General features: G+C 32.1%; 1 protein-coding gene across 1 annotated transcript; it reads right to left on the bottom strand.

Moving 5' to 3' along the window:
• Nucleotides 1-5,062: 5,062 nt before the first annotated feature.
• On the bottom strand, nucleotides 5,063-9,777 carry LOC129320260 (enolase). Its single transcript, XM_054965611.1, has 17 exons — nucleotides 9,474-9,777; nucleotides 9,143-9,206; nucleotides 8,676-8,740; nucleotides 8,427-8,474; nucleotides 8,251-8,337; nucleotides 8,057-8,137; nucleotides 7,870-7,971; nucleotides 7,712-7,792; nucleotides 7,479-7,553; nucleotides 7,177-7,239; nucleotides 7,018-7,098; nucleotides 6,680-6,874; nucleotides 6,538-6,588; nucleotides 6,283-6,371; nucleotides 6,120-6,171; nucleotides 5,796-5,852; nucleotides 5,063-5,340 (listed from the first exon to the last, which is right to left on the bottom strand). The coding sequence occupies exons 1-17, from the start codon at nucleotides 9,537-9,539 to the stop codon at nucleotides 5,260-5,262; spliced, it is 1,338 nt and encodes a 445-aa protein (XP_054821586.1). The 5' UTR covers nucleotides 9,540-9,777; the 3' UTR covers nucleotides 5,063-5,259.
• Nucleotides 9,778-20,287: the final 10,510 nt, after the last annotated feature.

The following is a 20,287-nucleotide window of genomic DNA, read 5'->3' as shown; positions in this document are numbered from 1 at the left end:
TACTTTACTTTTTGGTTCGGTAAGTCAACACCACGCTTTGAGGATTTCTTTCTCTTAGGAGAAGGGGGTTCTTCATACTCCTCATCATCGCTGGGGATCTTATGCTTCTTTTCTTTAGAAGAGGAAGTCTCCGGCTCATCTTTATCCTTTTATGGAACCTATGATCAAGTTCCAAGCGAAACTGCTGCAACTGTGTTTTGATAAGTTCTAAAACAGAGTTCATATCAATACTAGGGGATTCATCCTTGTTACTCATGTTCACAGAAGCACTAGAAACCATATAAGATAAAAATAGTCCTCACACACACAAACTCACGTGTTTACTCTCAAGATAAAGTCACTCGTGTTTCACAAAAAAAAAGTAATGGCTTTTTTTTTAATGATGAAAAACACACTTGCCTTTTACCACTCACTAAGCTTGTGGATAGAATCCAATGGTGAAACCCACAAATCAAGAAACTAAGGAACAATCAAGTGAATATCTTCTAAATTAAGGAAACTAGAAAACAAGCACAAGGTGAAAAGAGGATTTTTTTTTTTTTGCAATTTTGAAACAAAGAGGAAAGCAAAATTTTCAAATAAAATTGAGCTTGTTAAAGGAAAAACCACATGTGACAACAAAAATAAGAAAAAAAAAGTCAAAGAGTCAAATACTCAAAGACAAAAATAAAAAACTAAATAAAATAAGAGAGTAGCACAAATAGCAAATAAGAGAGTAGAGAATTTGAAAAGTGCTACCAAAAATTAAAAATAAGAAAGTGATCAATGTATAAGACTTTCTTATCACCCAAGTTGACTTTTCTCTTTAGGCAACCTCTTGGTGACTTGGAGTTCAATAATAGCCTTTTCTACAGTCATAACTCACAGCAATATATTTTTTTGTAAATTTTTTTTGAATTTTCGGATTTTTTTTCTCTTTTTTTTCTCAACACACTAACACTTTTTTTGCCTTTTTTTTTGCACGAATTTCTAGGTATTTTTTTTCTCTTTTTTTTTTTGAGAAGGCTAATAAAATGAAAAACTCACATAAGATAAAAAGTCACAAAGATGAAGAAGAGAAAAACCAAAAGATAGAAGTAGATGGGGTAGATAAGAGATGATCACAAAAAGAAATAACTCAAGATGAAAAAGAAGAAGGAAGGACAAGAATTTAAACCAAAACTAGCAACTAAAGCTCTGATGCCAATCTGATAGGGACACGGAAGCAGAATCGTGCTAGTTTAGAGACAGAACCCTGAAACACAAAAACACAAGAACAAAAAGAAATGGATGAAATTTATGACGGAAATAAAGAAAGGTATGAAGTAAACAATAGGATAATGATCAAGGAGAAGATCCTCTAGAGCACCTGCCTCTAGGAACCTCAACCTTCGAAGGCACCACAAGAGTTGATCACGCTCTTGATCACGTCTGTTTCTCACACGGGATACCACCACAAAGCACTAAAACTCACAAGAGTTATAAACTCTAAAATAATAATTTCATTCAACTTCTGTGTTGTTTACAATAGGGAGCATGCCTAATTTATATAGGCTCATAGAAAAATATTTCCTAAAAATAAAACTCTAATTTCCTAATACTAAAAGGAGAAATAATATAAAATAATGATAAAATATTCAGCTACATAATTTAGGAGATGTGATCCTAAAATTATGGGATTACAAAATTTAGAAATTAATATTATAATTAATTCTAACCTTTGACTAGACTCAAAATAAAAAATCAAATCAAAGGACCATTAAAATAGGAAATAATTTAGGAGACAATCAAGGGATCATAAAGGATTTAAAATTACGCCACCCTTGACTTCTTTACTAGGTTTCATGCCTCCTTGCTTGCAAGAGGCTCAACTTGTAGTCTTCCTTGCATTGGGCTAAGGTCTGCATCTCTTGGGCTTGACTCTTCATGAGTTTGGATCTTAAATACATTATACACATATAGATGCTCTCTTTTGGGCTTGAGAGGAGTGCCCCAATGCTCTCCAAGCTCTTGAACTTCTTGCACAAGACTGAACAAGGCTTGCTTCATGGCTTTGGTTCGGGCTCTTGTCATTGGACCTCCAATATGTTAATGGGTCTTTAGGTACGTTGGATTGGAAGTATTGGGCTCCTTCTATGTCACCATGCTCATGATTACCATCCTCAGGCTTCGTTGCCATTAATGCTATGTCACCCGTGCCATGGGGCCAGGGGGTCCATCATTTGGGCTTTAGTAACTCTGGTTTATTAGATTAGATATTTATATATGAGATATTCATTTCCTTATAAATTAATGACTTTTTATTTAAATAATTTTTTAGGGTTATATATACTAAATGAGATTATTATTAATTAAATATATTATTTTAAATCAATCATTGAAACAACTGAATTACTACCTTGAGCGACTCAGTGTGTGTTTGGATTACATTATAACTTAAGTTGGGCATGGCTCCAACCTAAGTTGAGATATAAATGCCATCAAAATTTTGATTGATTATAAAAATGGTGACGGGCGTTGGGAGAAAAACGAGCGTTGGGAGAGAAGCTGCTAGGTGGAGCTCTGTAACGAGCGTTGGCAAATGTTGGGTAATGTTTTATTCGAGTCTTCTCTCTCTTTAATCTACTAGTACATGAATTTTCTTTGCCTTTAGCATTCACGGGTCTTCATGAATGAGCCCTTCACCACCTTCTCCATCTTTAAGATTTGACTGGAGATTGTGTTTGCTGTCATTATAGTCATTCGATCTTCCATTGTCTGTGTTGCTCACGTACGATGCCTGAGTTTGCTGGCCATCGTCCCTTCTTTCTCCTTGCATCTGCTCGCCTACCGTCTTCTTACATTGGCTTCTATGGTGCTTGCTTATCATCTTCTTAAGTTGATATTCATTTAAGGGTAAGGTGGGTATTCATGGCTTCATACCACTCACCCATGCAACAATCTTGAAAGTAGAGAATCTCTGAAAAAATGACTCTGAACCTCCATCTCCACCAGTAAGACCACATACAACGTGGAGAAGGAAAGACTCAACAAAACAAAGGATAGAGTGAACGAAAGCTAAACTGTGAAAGTTTCCTCCTCAGAAGTCGATTACTGATTGAGAGCATGAGATCAAAATCTAGAAGATTGGAACTGTCGTCGTTGCGATTCTGGACTCTGGACTCTCAACTCTTCTCTAGATCAATTCGAGCGCACAGATCGAGTACTTGCGAGGGAGAGAACAAAGAAGAGTGATGCCGTGATTGTGACAGATTGGTGAGGGACGATGAAGGTGAAGCTGAAGGTGAAAACTAAAGGGTGAAGAGAGATGAATGATATCAAAGACAAAGAGAGAAGATTGAAGTCCGAATAGGTGAGTGATAGTGAAGCCGTGAAGAACTAAAATTTGAAAATAAAATATTGTGGTTTCCTAATAAGAAAAACTATTGAGCGTATCTCAATGTATGTGTATAACTAAAAAAATAATAGATTATATTATGATAAAAAATTAAGGCAGAAGAAGTTTGGATACCTAAAATATAATTTATTATAGAGGCTAATTATGATATAATTTATAAATTACAAAATTTTCATTAAGGCTAACTGGATTTTACATTCATTTCAATAGCATCAGGTAAAAAAAAATTGCTTTAATATTTTTTTGAATTTCAAAATTATGCAAATCCATTTTTATATAATTTTTCATTATACAATACCTAAACTAGCTTTTAAATCAAATTATGTAAAAAAATTCTATTACATGTTTTTATATTTGTAATCTACTCTTTAAAAACATCAAAAATTAGTCACAAAAATATATACAAGAAAAATTGTATTTATTTTTGTTATTATACGTTTTAACTAACTTTTGAATCAATCATTTAAATAAGTTTTAATTTGTTTAACTGACTTCTAAAAAAAAATATTCAAACATAAATCATGTTAAAGTCACAAACTTTTTTTCCAACCTCAATTGCAAATTTTTTTTTTAATTCAAAACACACTCTTAATCATCTTTAACATGTTGGGAATAAGATGAAAAGAGATGAGGTTTTTGTCTTTTTAAATAAGATGAAGCTACAATTCCACAACGTAGTCCAACACAAAATACAAACCTCAGGCCCACCTAAATTTTAATGGCTAAGCCCAATAAAATTCATGACAGGCAACGACAATACTTTTCAGCCAGTTTGGATTGACAATATAATCAATTTTTTGGGTTAAATAATTAATTTTAAAAAAATTACTTAAACAAGAAAAAAATTTATAATTAATTATTAAATCAGAATTACATTTAAAATAAATTCTAAGAGATTGCTTATAAATTTAATTTTATTATTAAATAATATATTTTACTTTTTAAATAAAATTTCACAAATTTAATAATATTAAATATGACTTTATTAATAATTTAATTGTAAAAAATAATATCCTTTATGATAATTCATATAGCTAAAATTAATTTTACTATCCAAATAAATCATCTTATAACATAATCAATTATAATTAAAATCAATGATATTAATAAATTATTTTTATAATTAATTATATCTAATTAAAATACAAATGGACAGTTTGTCCGAATATGAGCAAGAAGCCCTGATATCATGATTCTTCAATACAGGACAAGTTGAAAGGGAAGCGTTCAAACATTATCCCTGGCTAAGTTTTGACATCATTGACATGATTCTCTTTAAAGTTCAGACACATATTTGGACATACTTTAATGAAGCTCAAATTTTAGGATGCGTGGCGAACATTTATGCTCATGTTCAAGAGTGAGTCATGGGTCAAGTTGATAATCCAGGAGTCAAAAATAAATAAATAAATAATTAGTTTAAATTTGATCGTAAGTGACCAACAAGATCCTAAGATCCCTGCAGCTATCAACATGGAATGTTCAGCACGATAATCTGGAGTTTTAACTTGATTAGTATTTAGTCATAGGCCATGTTAAAGCGACTTCAACGTTATCATTGACAAATTAAAAAGCATCACTGCAAATTTGCAACACATTCAGAGATAATTCAGAGGTTAATGATCTCAAGGGTGATTGTTGGGAGGCAACACACCACGTTGGTACTCAAAATTAATAGGGAACACAGAACACCAAAGATCGTATCATATATCTCAATCAAGAGTGAAGCACAAACCTAGAGCTTACTGGCCGATATTTAAATTCTACACTCGAGAGAATAATTAAAATGTGCTTCAATTACACAAAAATCAAACTAAATGCTTCTCTGATGACAAAACTCTCGAATCTTATTCAAAATATTGGCTCACTAAACCTGCTTCAAACTAGTACGGTTCCACTGGGGCTCTGAATTTTGACCCAGCATAGACTGCTGCAGAACCAAGTTCTTCCTCAATCCTTAGAAGCTGCAACCCATTTGAAACAGATAAGAGACGTAGGAATGCATTTCAAATAGGCACAGATAAGTGTAAATATTTCTACTTCTTTGTTCCCCACTGGCTTGGTGGGCGGAATTTGAGTGTGGTAAAGAACAAAAGAATTATTAAAAGCCCCCAACAAGGATAGAAAATGGTTCCAGAGGGTGGTACAAATCTCAGCTATTCATGGTAGTCAAGCATCTTAATTCAGGGTGCATTTGGTATGCGGAAAAGTTATTTGGAAAAAAAAGAAGGGAAAAATGTGTTTAGAAGATAATAAAATGGCTTCGTTGAAAAGAAAGTTTTTCATGTTTATGAGAGAGTTTTCCCTTTCCCATATCCTTTTTTTTCATCCCATACCTAACAGATGTTCAGTTCATCTGACATGCCAAAATACAAGTTAATCTGATATGCAAAATGTAAGGATGGCACACAAGTCTAACCTGGTTGTACTTGGCAAGCCTCTCTGACCGGCAAGGAGCTCCAGTCTTGATCTGTCCCTGTTTTTTTTTTTTTCCATTATTAGAGAAAATGCCCAGGCATCAGCAAAGATTGATTTCAACCTTAAAATAGTAAGGAGGAAAAACTCAGAATTTTAATCAAACACAAGATTAGGTTATTGATTTCAACCTTACGGTAGAAGGCTAAAACAAAATTGGGTATTAGCATTTAGCACACAATGTACATACTAAAATATGACAGGCAAACACAAAATACGGGCAACAAGGGCATGCGATTTTTTTTTAAAAAAAAAAATGACAACTTACTGTTGCCAAGCCAACTGAGAGGTCAGCAATGAAAGTATCCTCAGTTTCACCACTGCAATGAACAAGACAAATTACATGAGCATTCACTTGCAAAGAGTAAGACTCATGATACCATAGGCAGTACACTTAAAGGGAAAGGAGGGGAAATTGGAACATGCAGTACCTCCGGTGGCTAGCCATTACACCCCATCCAGCTCGTTTAGACATTTTCACAGCTTCTATACTTTCGGTCACACTACCAATTTGATTCACCTGATAAATGAATATAAATGAATTCTTCAAAATTGATATAGAATCTCAGAAAAAGTGCAGAACTAAGGGGGGGGAAAAAACCCTATAGTAAACCATCACTGCCCTGTCAATTCCAAGGTGGTTCCAAAATCCACCAGCGGGAACAAAAGGCAAAAAGCTAACTTACCTTCAACAAAAGGGCATTGCAAGCTTTCTCCTTAATTGCTTTCTCCACGCGCTGTGGCAGCACCAATGGACAAAATAATGTCAAGATGCTACTACACTTTTCAACACAAAATTCTTAAGATTGTAGAACACGATAGCAGTACCTTTGGGTTTGTGACCAGAAGATCATCACCAACAATTTGTACTTGCTGGCCAACTTCACCTGTTAACTTTGCATAATGCTCCCAGTCATCCTGATCAAATGGATCCTCAATGGACACAATTGGGTAGTCTGTTACAAATGATTTGTACACATTCTTCAAGCTGTCTCCTGATATTTTCTGGGATCCATCATTATTCTGCAATAAGGCAATCATAGCTCAGTTAACTTGGAGACTGTAACCTTCTCATTGAGAATTGTCTCACTCAAGTTTTAAGCTGACATACTAGACTTCAAACCAAATTATCAGCCGAAGATAAGAAATTGGAAAAAGATGCCCACCTCTTCCTTAAAATTCAAGTCATAAGTTTTGTCATTGTTGCTATAAAATTCTGAAGCAGCAACATCCATCCCAATCACAACCTGCCAGGGCAAGAAATTGTCAGTGATAACTCAAGATGCCAAAGTTGATTCAGGCATTCAGCAGACAAAAGCCCTCACCTTTCCAGTATAGCCAGCTTTTGCAATGGCAGTCTTCAGCAGCTCAAGACCCTCTTTGTTTTCCTATAAATCACATAGCAAACTATCTGATTATATCATAGCGAGTTCAAATTTAAAAACCATAAAGTAGGTGTGAGATGCACTTCTTGGATATAATCACTTTTCATACATGTTAATTATCATACCACATGGCAGTAGCCTTGATATGCAAGCAAAATGTGGGTCTTAGGCCAGATGCAATGATCAAACTACAGATTATTTTCTAAACAATGCCTACTGAAAAAAAAATAAAGGGCAAGGACCTGGATATTTGGAGCAAAGCCACCTTCATCACCAACATTGGTAGCATCTTGACCATACTTCTTCTTTATTACAGCCTGCAATGCGTATAACATAATATCTTTGTTAATGAACACCACAAAAACAAAATGGAGGATACTCACCTTCATCACTAACACATACAACTTTTTATTCCTTTCATTTGTTATTAAATTTTAAATTAAGACATGAATCAAGGAAATGGGAGGACACTCACCTTTAGGTGATGATATACTTCCACCCCCATCTTCATAGCTTCTTTGAAAGAAGAAGCGCCAACAGGAAGAATCATAAATTCCTGCAAAGGAGGCCATGAGGGGCGAGCATTTGAATTGGAAAAGATCTTCATCCATTTGACACAAACTCACAGCATACCTGCATTGCCAATTTGTTGCCAGCGTGCGATCCTCCATTGATAACATTGAATGAAGGTACAGGCAGAACCAAAGTTTTGTTTCCAGCCAGATTGGCAATGTGCTGAAATGTCAAAAATTGAAATCGTACCATCATAGTGCAAATACAATAATCACATTGAAATTAGGAACAGCAATACCAAACATACCTGGTATAGAGGAATCTTCTTCACCAAAGCACCTGCCTTGCAAACAGCAAGTGACACTGCCAAAATAGCATTGGCTCCAAGCTGAAATAGGGAGAAAAAAAATAAAAGCCACGAAAAAATTCAATAGAAAGTTAATAAGAATTAGAAATAAACTGTCACAAACTCAAGAAGCAAAATAGAACACACAGCAATACCTTCTGCTTGCACCATCCCCACTCATTCACCGTTCCATCAAGTTGTTGTACCATGTAATTGTCAATCTCAGTCTGCTGGGTCGCGTCCTACAAATATAGCAGAGAATAACAGTTAATGAATTCAATGCCTAATGAGATTCAATCGATAAGCAGTAACACCAAGTTTTGCATGGTACCTTGCCAACCAAAGCAGGTCCGATAATTGTGTTCACATTCTCCACAGCCTGAACCAAGGCAATTTTCAGAATTAGTGATCAGATCCAGTTTATCCGTGAAATCTCCACCCCCTCCCCAACCACACACACAAAAAAGTGTAACAAGAACACAAGTTGAAAGAAAAAGGAAAGGATATCAAATAGATATTAACTGATTTTAAAAGCCATGGTGAAAAATTGTTGTCATCAAATAAAAAGAATATCAAGTACCTTTGAAACACCTTTCCCAAGGTAGTCTGACCCCCCATCCCTCAATTCTAGAGCTTCATAGACACCTTCATAGAAAGGAAACCGAGTTACGATTCACTGCTCTTAAAACTGCCAAAGGATGACTGGCAAAATGATGCATAACGGTTACACTTATAAATAAGTTGATCTCATTCCGCATTGTGGAAATGTTATGCATGAAGCACAAACAAAATTCCAACCTTAAACAAAAATTACTAGAAAAAAGGGAACAAATAAATGCACATAACATAGTAACTTCGTAAACCAAGCAACGAAGTAATATCGTTGTATATGAAAGCGTCTCCACAACGAAGGATGACTAAGAAAAGTGGAAAAGAACACATACACACGCGCGCACAGAATCAGTTCTGCGATCTCCCTCTCTCCCTCCCTAGGCCCTCACTCTCCCTCTCTCTTCCTTTTCCTTTCACAGGACAACAATTGCTCACCTGTTGAAGCACCACTAGGCACAGCAGCTCTGGCGAAAGTTCCATCAGTAAGAGTGACATCAACCTAACAAGGAAAGGTACATTGAGATATTACAACTGAGATTGATAAATGAAAACACAATTCCAAATGCAGAACAGAGGCCACGTAAAAAAGCCAACCAATTTACTCTCAACACTAGATCAATCATAAATATATATATATATATATATATATAAATCATTCAAATCATTGTACGAAGAAGCAACGACAACATTTCTGAAAAAAGAAAGTCTGCGAGATTTCTCATCGCCCAAACAGAAAATAAACCCAACATTTGCAGATGAAACACACCTCGACGGTGGGATTACCACGACTGTCGAATATCTGGCGAGCCTTCACAATCTTGATCGTTGCCATTGTTAGATCTCTCGGAGAAATCGCACGCTCTCACACTACTGTGTTCTTCGTATCGTACCGCTCTTATTATGTGAGAAAAATGAAGTGGGATTTGTATATATAGACAGGATAACACGTGGCAGCTTCACACTGGTGGTTAAATCTCCGCCGTCGGTCGTGATGGACAATGGCGGGGGTATGAACGGCTGGGTTTTTTTGACTTGGGCGTCACGAGAGACCGGTAGCCCGGAAAGCCTGAAGCGCATGAAGCATACAGAGAGGAATATACTTTGGCAAATGAAAAGACGGAAAAGAAGAAGGGCAAAACTGGAATTTCATGGAGCGGAAGAAGGGCAAAACTGGAATTTTCGAGAGATGTCATGAAAAGATGTGATTCGGGCGCACCCAGTTTTGATAAACACGAACCCGTCAATGGTTTGGTGGGTTAATTGTTTCTGATCATAATTATGAGCAGTTCGAGAGGGGTTCGAAAGTTGGTTTAAAAGGTTCATCGTGCATTTCCACTTTCAACGTTGGTGGCGCAGCCAGTTGTTTTGGATTGTATGCTTTAGAGACACTTAACGTAAAAAAAAAAATAATAATAATAATATGTGGTTCTATTTATAAATCACAATTTTTTAAAAAATTAATATTTTCATAAGTCATAGATCATTAATTTTCTTTTTTTGTTTAATTTTATTTTATTTTTTTGTAATTTTCTATGAGTAGAATAGGAAGTAACACGTGAAAGAAAAAGTATTTTAAAAAAAAATATATTTAATAGAAATAAATTATTTTAGTTAAAATATATTTTTAATTCTTTAACTTTATATAAAGTTTTACTTTAGACTTTTAATTTTATAAAATATCTTTTTAATCCTTTAATTTTAATATCGTTAGTTTGAAATAATTATTTTTTATATCAATCATTATCATTTTAAAATAATTAAACTTAATACATCAATATTTAAAAATATTTTATCAATATTTAAAAATTTAATATAAAAATTTATTAGGATAAAACTAATAATATTAGGGTTCAAGAATTAAAAAAACACTTTATAAAATTAAGAGACTAAAATAAAATATTGTGTAAAATGAAAGGACTAAATATATACTTTAGCCAATTATTTTTTATATTTTCAAACAATATTAATAAATTAATTACATCTTTTTAATTGTAAGAAAAAAAATTAAAATTTAGAAAGTAGTTATTTATAGAAGTGCCGGAGTAACATACTTGCTTTTTAGGAATAATTTATTCAATGACAAATTGACAATCCATTTCATAAACAAGGGGCAATTTGGATTCAAACCTATTTGAGATATTATTAAGCACTAAATATAAATATATCTCTCAATATAAATTCAAATTGTTGCTTACATTGTAAGAGATTAATTTTTTTTATTAAACTTAGCTTCAATTGGTAGTTTTTAGATTTTGGCATTTTGCCCTCTAAGGTTTGGACCAAAATTAATGGGCTTAGTATTGGGCTGTTGAGTGGATTTGTTGATTTACAAGACCGCATACTTCGGCAGTAGTCCAAACTCTTTAATGACAATAGCGTTGAAGGTGGCACCTCAAGCGTTTTTTTCGTTGTCCAATTTTTTTTTTTTAATTTTTTGTTGGCCGAAAAATGTATTAAATTAAAATATTTTTCATATTTACCAGCTGAATTATAGTAATAAGATTCCTTTTTTCCCAACTACATACAAGATTGCTTAAATAAACAATTATATTGATTTTTGTGTGTGTGTATTTTTAATTTTATTTCTCAATGTCCTGAAAATTCAAAGAGTATTACTACTTCTTGCAAACGCAGATCAGTTAAACCAAACGCCTTTGGGTTGATTTGTTTGTGGGTATATACACCGTATGAAAAGTAGAGAAGTGTGAAAGCGGTTTGTTCATCCCCTCATGATCCCTTATAAAAATAAATATATAACCCTTTAATTATTTTTTCAGAGTGAAGCTCCATGATGTCCATTCGTCAAATTAATTCATAAATGGTACATATCAGCAAATTCCATCCACCCTAGGGTGTAAATGTATAATAAGCTGAAAATTTCTGGCATTAACTTCGAAATAAAATTAAAGTATGTGGAGTGATTTTTATGAAAGAAAATAATGGCGACCAATTTGAACATTGATAAAAGTGTGGGAACCAAAGTTCTAAATTGAGGCCTAATATGAGGGAGGAAAATCATTTTCTCTTTTTAAAACAATAAGCTGTCGCTTTAAAAAGTATGAGTAAAATTAGACCTATTTCTTCATATATCATACAAAGCATGGAGTTTGAATGAGAAGCCACATTATTTTATAACTTATGAATAATATAATTAAATAAAAATATAATTTTTAGTTCCTATAATTTTATCAAATTTTATTTTTAGCCCCTATAATTTTTTTTCCTATATTTTCAATTCTTATAGAGACTACAACCATTGAAAAAATTAAAACTGTAGAGATCTAAAAAACTAAGTTCACTTAATCCTTCTAAGACTATAGGAAATTAAATTAAAACATAGGAAAAAAACTACAAAAACTAAATAAAATTCAATGTAACTATAAGGATCAGAGATTGTGTTTTTCTTATAATTAATTATAAATTTAACTAGGTATAGTTAAAGAGTCTTAAATAAATTGTTTCCATAAAGTATTGCTATTAAACTATTCTTCACCTTTGACCAAGGAAAAAAAACTATTCTTCACCTTCAATATCTTAAGAAAGATTAGTCACTACTATTGATAAGTATGCTTTTTGTGCCAATTATATCCTGATTGATTCATTTGCAATGATAGTTATACCCTTTAATTTTTTGAAAATTTATGTATTGTTTGATAAGTACAAAAGTGTTCCCTAGAAGGAAAATGAGAAATGCATATACTTCCTCCATCAAAAAATGCACGCCATCTTTTTAGGGATTGGATGTTCAAAAATATAAGGCATATTTAGTTCTTCAAGATATAAATGTCTTTATTGAATAAATCACTTTATATTTATTTCAGAGTGAAATACCTTATTACATAGGGGTAAATATGAAAAGGTATGATTAGTTTGGAGACAAGTAATGTAACATCATGAATTTTAATCCTCTAATTAACTAAACTTAATTAGGATAATTAAGTAAGTTGAGTTGGTGTGTGGCTAGGGAGGTTTGATAACCATATCGTTTGTGTTTCAGTCCAAATTGTGGGTTCAATATCAAGTTGGGCCACCTAGGCATTGAAAGAAGGAGAAAATATAGAGTTAGTGTTGATGTGCCACATGCTGCAACGTGAATCACATCTGCTGTGAAGTACAGACATTACAGATGTGAGAAGGGGACCTCTCTCTGCCATGCGTTGCAGCATATTAAGTGTTCACCATAGCGCACAGCCATTCTTTTGTAGAAATAAGTCGCGAACTGAGACAAAAATAGAGGTGAGAAAAAAGAGAAAATAAAGAGGCATGCCAAGCTCTGCTAGGTTTTGTTCTTGGACGACATTAAGAGTGTTTTGAAAGATACAAACACCTAAGGTAAGTATCATACCTCTTAATCTTTCATTTTCTTCCATATTATGAGGTTTATGGTTAGGGTTTGATAGTGAAAAGATAATTTTCAGTTTATATAGATTATGGGTCTAAATTTATTAACTCAAATAGAGTTAATGTGAGTAAATTGGAATATTTAAATCTAGGTATAATGAAATTTGGTGTCTTAAGTTGTTGGGCTTCATAAATATGCGAAAATTTGCATTAATGTGAGTTATTAAAAGCGTGTGATGCCATTAATGAGAGTTTAATGGCTCATTAATGCTAATGGGAATTAAAGATAGTTAATAAACCCAATAAATAAGCTTAAACTCATATAAAGTGGGCATTGGGCAATTTAGAAGTGAAGAAATGAAAGTTGAATGCTTGAGTTTGGCAATATTAATGGAGATCAACTTGTTAAATTGTAGATTAAGCTCTTGGACACCTATTTGGCTTGGGAATTTAAGCTTGAAAGCTATTATATTGAGGGATAAACCTCTAACCTCTTAAAAGTTTGAGGTAACTGGGGGAACCCTACTTTGTATAGTTATCTATTAATTGACTGTTTACTGTGAAGTTGTGAATACTACATGCATGAATTGATATTTAATGTTTGAAAGTATGATTGTGCATAATGTCATATTTGGCTTGAAATGTAAGATATGAAATCAAGATGATTTTCAAACTATGAATATGTATATATTTTAGGAAAATAAATGTGATATTGTGTTGAGGTAAATGCGTGTTAATAAAGAAATAGATTATTGTAATAACTAAGGATAATATTGTGAAATGTTATTGGATGCTCAATTAGGTAGCGTATGATTGTGAACCCAATGTGTGATTATGATAAACAATAAATGAACAAGTGAAGATGGCTGACCATCATTTATGACATGATTAGTAGGCAAGAATTCTTCTAGAGATTAAGAGTAGAGACAAATCTATATGGTATTTAGGCTACTCTTTGGTGCACAGGGATATAGCCTTGTCTTATAGTTTGTCGAGGGACTGTCCCATAATTTTTTGAGGGATTAGAACCTAACTTTCTCCACTAATTCAACGAGGAGAATAGCTTGGGGTATGAGACACCCCAGAGATTCAAGAGTGAAAAAAGCCATGGTCCGAAAGTGAGTCATGTGTTATTTGATCAGGTCATACCTCACCATTGGTGAGTTTGGATAATCCAGTCATATGAATGAAGCCTTATTCAATATTATAGCCTATGGTTTCAGTCTGAGGAAATAAAGAGAATATAAGGTTGGTTGATCATTATTTATGTAAATTTATAATGTGTCACACGTGTTGAGTTATGGCAAATTACATAGATATCGGGTCATCGTCACTTGTTTGAGTATCTTGTGATAATGTACCTAGTGTATGTGAGATAAAGATGATTTAAAATAAATAATGATAAGTTATGATGTGTGTGTAAGCATGTTTTGAGAATTTGGTTTCATATATATATATATATATATATTGTTAATCACAATTGATATATAACTGTATAGGGAAGGTTTTACATTGGTTACTGAGTAACTATACTCACATCTTCTCCTTAACATTTTTCAGGCTCTAACTCTGATGCTGAGAAGGACAAAGTTACTAAGGGCTAGGAATCTATGTATTCCTTTAGTATGCCTCTTATATCTATTTATTTTGTATAATAGAATATAATTATCAATTCTAGGTTGTATATTGTTGCACTTGCACTATTTTGTTGTTGTGATTAACTGAATTGTATTTTGAGCCTTGAGTAATGATGTAGGATGAGATATATATGTTGATAGAGCCAAGATATTAGTGTAAGTGCATAAATGATGTTTTAAATATGTTACAATGGTTTTTAATGTAATGCAATGGAAATTGCCTCTCCCTTATATTTTTAGTGAAAAAAGGATTGAGAAATGATTTTGTATTATATGAATATTTAAGTGTGTTAACATCTAAAAGTTCATGTTATTCATCACATTTTTCTTAGATTCTAATCCATTTTGGCTCAATTATATATGTTTTTATTGCTCAAATTAGGAAAATGTGTATTTTATTTTGGGTTTGTATTCTTGACTTTGATTTGATATTTTTGGCCTAATTTCATGTTGTTTTGGTTATAGTTCTGATTAGAAGCATTTCTAGAGTTTTGCGGATGTTTTTGAAAGGCTTTTGGATGAAGAAATCAAGCACAAAATGAATGATTTTTGTTAGCTACAAAAGCAGTGCAAAAAGAAAAACGCTACATTTCATTTATTAGAAATTGGTTGGCTAAGATATATATATGTTGAGAGCTTGAACCAGAACGCATTCTTCAAACTTTTTTGACACATTTGGAGCTTGGTTGTGTTAGGGTTTAGGCATTAAAAAAGTTGGGATCAAGAGATTGAAGCTTTAAAGACATTTGGAGCTCTTCTTCTTTAGTTTTTCTATTCCTCTTTTCTTTCCTATCTTGTAATTTGAAATGGGTTCACTTATTTTATATATTTATAGCTTGTGGATGATTATGAGTAGCTAAACCCTTTGTTCTAGGATTATTTGGAACTTTTATATGGATTAATACTATGTTCCTCCTCTCTTTTTGTGATTAATGATATATATGTGTGTTTATTTTACTCTTTTCTTAATGCTTCTAAGTGACTGGCCACCATTTCAATGTTAGGTTTACTTAATTGATACTTGAGAGGGCTAAGTTGAGTATAGAACTTAGGTAAAATTGTGTAAGAACTTGATATTTGCATTTTAAATGGATGGTTTTGCTAGTAAGATAAAGATATACTTGTTAGCATTGTATAGCCACATTAAAGTTGGTGTTTAAAATTAAGTTTTATTAATTGTAATAAGAGATTGAGCAATTAATTTAACTAAACACTTGTTCATGACTTGAGAGAGCTTGTCCAAGTATTTTTAGAACCCTAGATTAGCACTTATTTTCATTAAAAGCATTTATAAGAAGAGGTCTTTTTAGTGTTATGAAATACAAAGGGAATAAATAATCCTAGGTCTCAATTTACGTTTGAAGTTTGTGAATCAATCACTTTCTTTATTTTTTAGTGTTAGTTTCATTTGTAAAATTATTTTCACCAAACTATGTGTAACTCAACTTGATCGAATTTGCTTAGACTTTTGCTTGATCATTGTTTTTGAACAAATCCTCAAAGGAAAGATACTTTACTTATCTTATATTACTTGTTACGACTCATGTACTTATGATGAGCAACAAAGTGCATGTGATGTGTTATATTGATAGTCCCAGGTCCAATGAATATGATTTGGGTGCTAAGAATAGCTTTTGGTACTTATTTTGGGTTTTGGACATCATTTGTTGTGAAAAGTTATGAAAAGTAGTCAAAATATGTTTGAGTGTCTAACTTCCTAGTATGACTTGTTTTGGAAGTGAAACCTGTGCCATTAGTTAGTTTGTAAAAAGAGCTTTCCGTAAACATCTAGATCATTTCATTAGGTCGTCAGATGAAGAATTATGACACGTCGAAAGTTTCTCAATTCTACTGTTAGCTTTATTTGCATGCAATACACCATGGCGCATAGCACCTAAGCCTCGGCTCGTGGCACAGAAAGCAACACGTCGTGACACAACGTGCACAAGCCATAGCACATTGCCTTGTTTCACAGCAAATGAGTTGGTTTTCAATTGTTTTCAATTTCTTTCACTCCTTTAAGATGTCACATACTTTCATAACTTTTTTTTACTCTGATATACAAGTTTATAATTGATTTAAACCCATTTTGATTTAGAAAACTTAGAATCCCTTATTTTGAAACCAAAACTTAGTAATTGCTTTTATAGGTTAATCATTTGATTACTATAAGTTTTATTGATCAATTGTATTTAGTGAAGTGATATTTTACAAGCAACTAATTTATTAAGGGTGAGATTTAATTAAAAATGTCTTATGTTTTTAAATGAAGGGAGTATCTTATTTTCTTTCTAAATATATTTTTGATTTGGGTGTTAGGAATAGCTTTTGGTACTTATTTTGGGTTTTGGACACCATTTGTTGTGAAAAGTTATGAAAAGTGATCAAAATGTGTTTGGGTGTCCAACTTTCTAGCGTGACTTATTTTGAAAGTGAAACCTATGTCATTAGTTAGTTTGTAAAAAGAGATTTCTGTAAACATCTAGATCATTTCATTAGGATGTCAAACGAAGAATTATGACACGTCAAAAGTTTCCCAATTCTACTGTTAACTGTCATTTGCGCGCAATACGCCATAGCACATGACGCCTGAGCCTCGGCGCGTGGCACAGAGAACAACACATCGTGACACAACGTGCACAAGCCATAACACATTGCCTTGTTTCACAGCAAATAAATTATTTTTTAATTGTTTTTAATTACTTTTATTCCTCTGAGATATCCCATGCTTTCATAACTTATTTTTTTTACTCTAATATACAAGTTTATAAATGATTTAAACCCATTTTAATTTAAAAAACTTAGAATCCCTTATTTTGAAACTAAAACTTAGTAATTGCTTTTATAGGTTAATCCTTTGATTACTATAAGTTTTATTGATTAATTGTATTTAGTGAAGCGAGATTTTACAAGTAACTAATTTATTGAGGGTGAGATTTAATTAAAAATACTTTAAATTTTTGAATGAAGGGGGTATCTTATTTTCTTTCTAAATATAATTTTTCTTTCTAAAAAAATATTTTTTTCATATATTAAACATGTATCAAAGTTTATTTTTTGCTTAGCACTTGGAAAATGGGGTTCCCTTAATTTTTTTTCCCGTTGAATTAGAAGTCAACTTTTCTCTGTCAAAAAAAAAAAAACAAGAAGAAGAAGTCAACGATTCAAAGTGACAAAGTCAAATATTGTGGATGGGTTGGTGTATTCTAATCAATAATCATGACGGACAACATGGAAGCAGGAATTTGCAGCACCTCTTTGCTGGTTGTTTCTATTGTCGTTTTATCATTTAATTTTTCATTTATGACAAACTGCCATTCATTGAATTGTTCACTGAATTTCTTAGCTGGTTCTTCCAAATGCTCCAGTTTGAATTGCTCATATTTTAATTTCATGTGTTCAAAATATGTTACTTTGAACCTGAAGTACTTCTTTAATTAGCCAATAAGATTTCTTTAATATATTATTTAATCTCCATACTAATAATAATGTATAGAGTAGTCCAGTTTTAGCATTGAGTATATATGGTTTGATGAATCTGCACAATTTTTGAAGTTGAGGTGGATTCATTGTTATCCTAATCAAACTTTTTATTTTATACCTGTAGAAAGAGTATTTTCTCTCCATTTGGAAAAAAAAAATATTAATGATGAATTATAAATATTTGAAAAACTAAACTCTTAAAATAGTTACACAAAAAATCAAATTTGATTAATATTAGAAACAACATTGCTAAGAAGTAATTTAATTTGAAACGTTAATGAGATGTATAAATGAATGAGAACTTAAAACCCAAAAAAAAAAAAAAGCAATAGAAGTATCAATAACAAGTAACAACTACGGCTAAAAAATAAGGATAGTATATTCAAAAAAATAAATAAAAAAATAAATAAATAAGGAAGTATAAGTTAACCAATTGAGATTGTATCTAATAGAAGTGGCAAGCATCTCATATCATTAGAGCCGGAAAAATGGGTCGAGCCCGTCGGGCTAACCCGTTTAAGCCCGTATAAGAGTAGGGCCGGGCTTGTAAATAGGACTCCAAAATGATAAATCGGGCTTAAAAGGTTCGGCCCTGCAGGGCCGAGGGCCAGCCCGTTTAAGCCCACATATGTATTTTTTTTAATTAATTCTCATAATTTTTACTTTTTTTTACATTTGAAAAAAAATAAACTAAATGTTACTCCACATCACATGTTAGCCCATATTTACTGAGGATGAAAGGTAAAAAAGAAGAAGGAAAAATAGCAATGAAGAATCACTGATCAAAAATTATATCAGTCAAAGATCACTTATTGTCAAAATTCGAGTAGATACTTGTGAATTCGAGTTAACCTTTATCAATAAGTATTCATTTAGATTTTAATAAGAACTCATTTTAAATTAACAATAGTTCATTGTAGCTTGTTTTTCATTCAGGTTTTAACAATAATTGATTCTTAATTGATATAAATTTCATACAGAAATCCTTGGCTGCTATTTTCTAAAAAAAATACAACCTTAAATCCCCTAATTCATCTAGATCCATGATAATGATTCATTCAGTTCAACATTTACTCTTCTAATTTTGATTAGGTGTTTGTCGGCTTAACCGATCTATTACTTATTGCATTGTTATTATTTTATTTGTGTTTTTAGTTCATTTAAATGTTATTTAGTTAGTTTTTTTATACTTTTCTTGATTGAGTATTATATTAGAATGAAGTAATTTTTTGTTTGATTAAAAAATTTTAAAAAAAATAAAAATAGTTAAAAGGGCCTAAAGCCCGCAGGGCCGGCCCTAAGCCCGTCATGTCAAGGGCCGGGCTTCGAAAATTAGGGTCCTAAAGGGAACTCGGGCTTAAAATGGCCGGCCCTTTTAGGCCCGAGCCCTTCAAGGGCCGGCCCTACAGGGCCGGGCCGGCCCTTTTTGCCAGCTCTACATATCATGATGAGTAAAGGTTTAAATCTATGTGGAAAGATATACCCATATTCAGTACTTAATTATATTTTAAATATTATTGCTTTCAATAAAATGATACCCATAAATAATTTAAAAAAAAGATCCAGGGAAATTCTTGGTAACTTTGACGTTATGGTTTTTTAATTAAATAGTAATTAATATTTATATAAAACATAAAATTTTTAGTATGTTAATTTTGTTTATAAACCCTGAAATGTATTTGTAATTTCAAAAGAAATTCTTGCATGAACCATGAGTACCATCTTACCTATACTTTATCCAGTAAAATTGTATAATAGTTGAATCAAAAATTTCTCTTCAAGTTCAATGTAATTGTCAATGTCTCAATGAAAGTAAATTATTATTATTTTTTTTTTTTGTAAAGTAGAGGAACTCACCTAATTATTTTAATAACCATTAATAACTTTTATAAAATCTAATAATAATTCTGACAGTTACGAAACTAAAGAAAAATTCATACAAATGTAACCTATTAAAAATATCAACGATTATTATTCATAGTCACATACAATAAAAATGAAAGTATTGAAAAATTGTTTGTATTAATTATAATTTTTAATATCATATGGTTTAAAAATATACAAAATACACGACCCCTATTCACTATTTATAAATTACTTTTAATATATTTTATAAAAT

This window comes from Prosopis cineraria, unplaced genomic scaffold, assembly GCF_029017545.1.
Source record: "Prosopis cineraria cultivar Desert tree isolate PC_DT_omini unplaced genomic scaffold, ASM2901754v1 PC1, whole genome shotgun sequence".
Taxonomy (NCBI): Eukaryota; Viridiplantae; Streptophyta; class Magnoliopsida; order Fabales; family Fabaceae; genus Prosopis; species Prosopis cineraria.
Note: the sequence above shows the minus strand (reverse complement) of the source record. Positions and strands in the feature narration are given on the sequence as shown.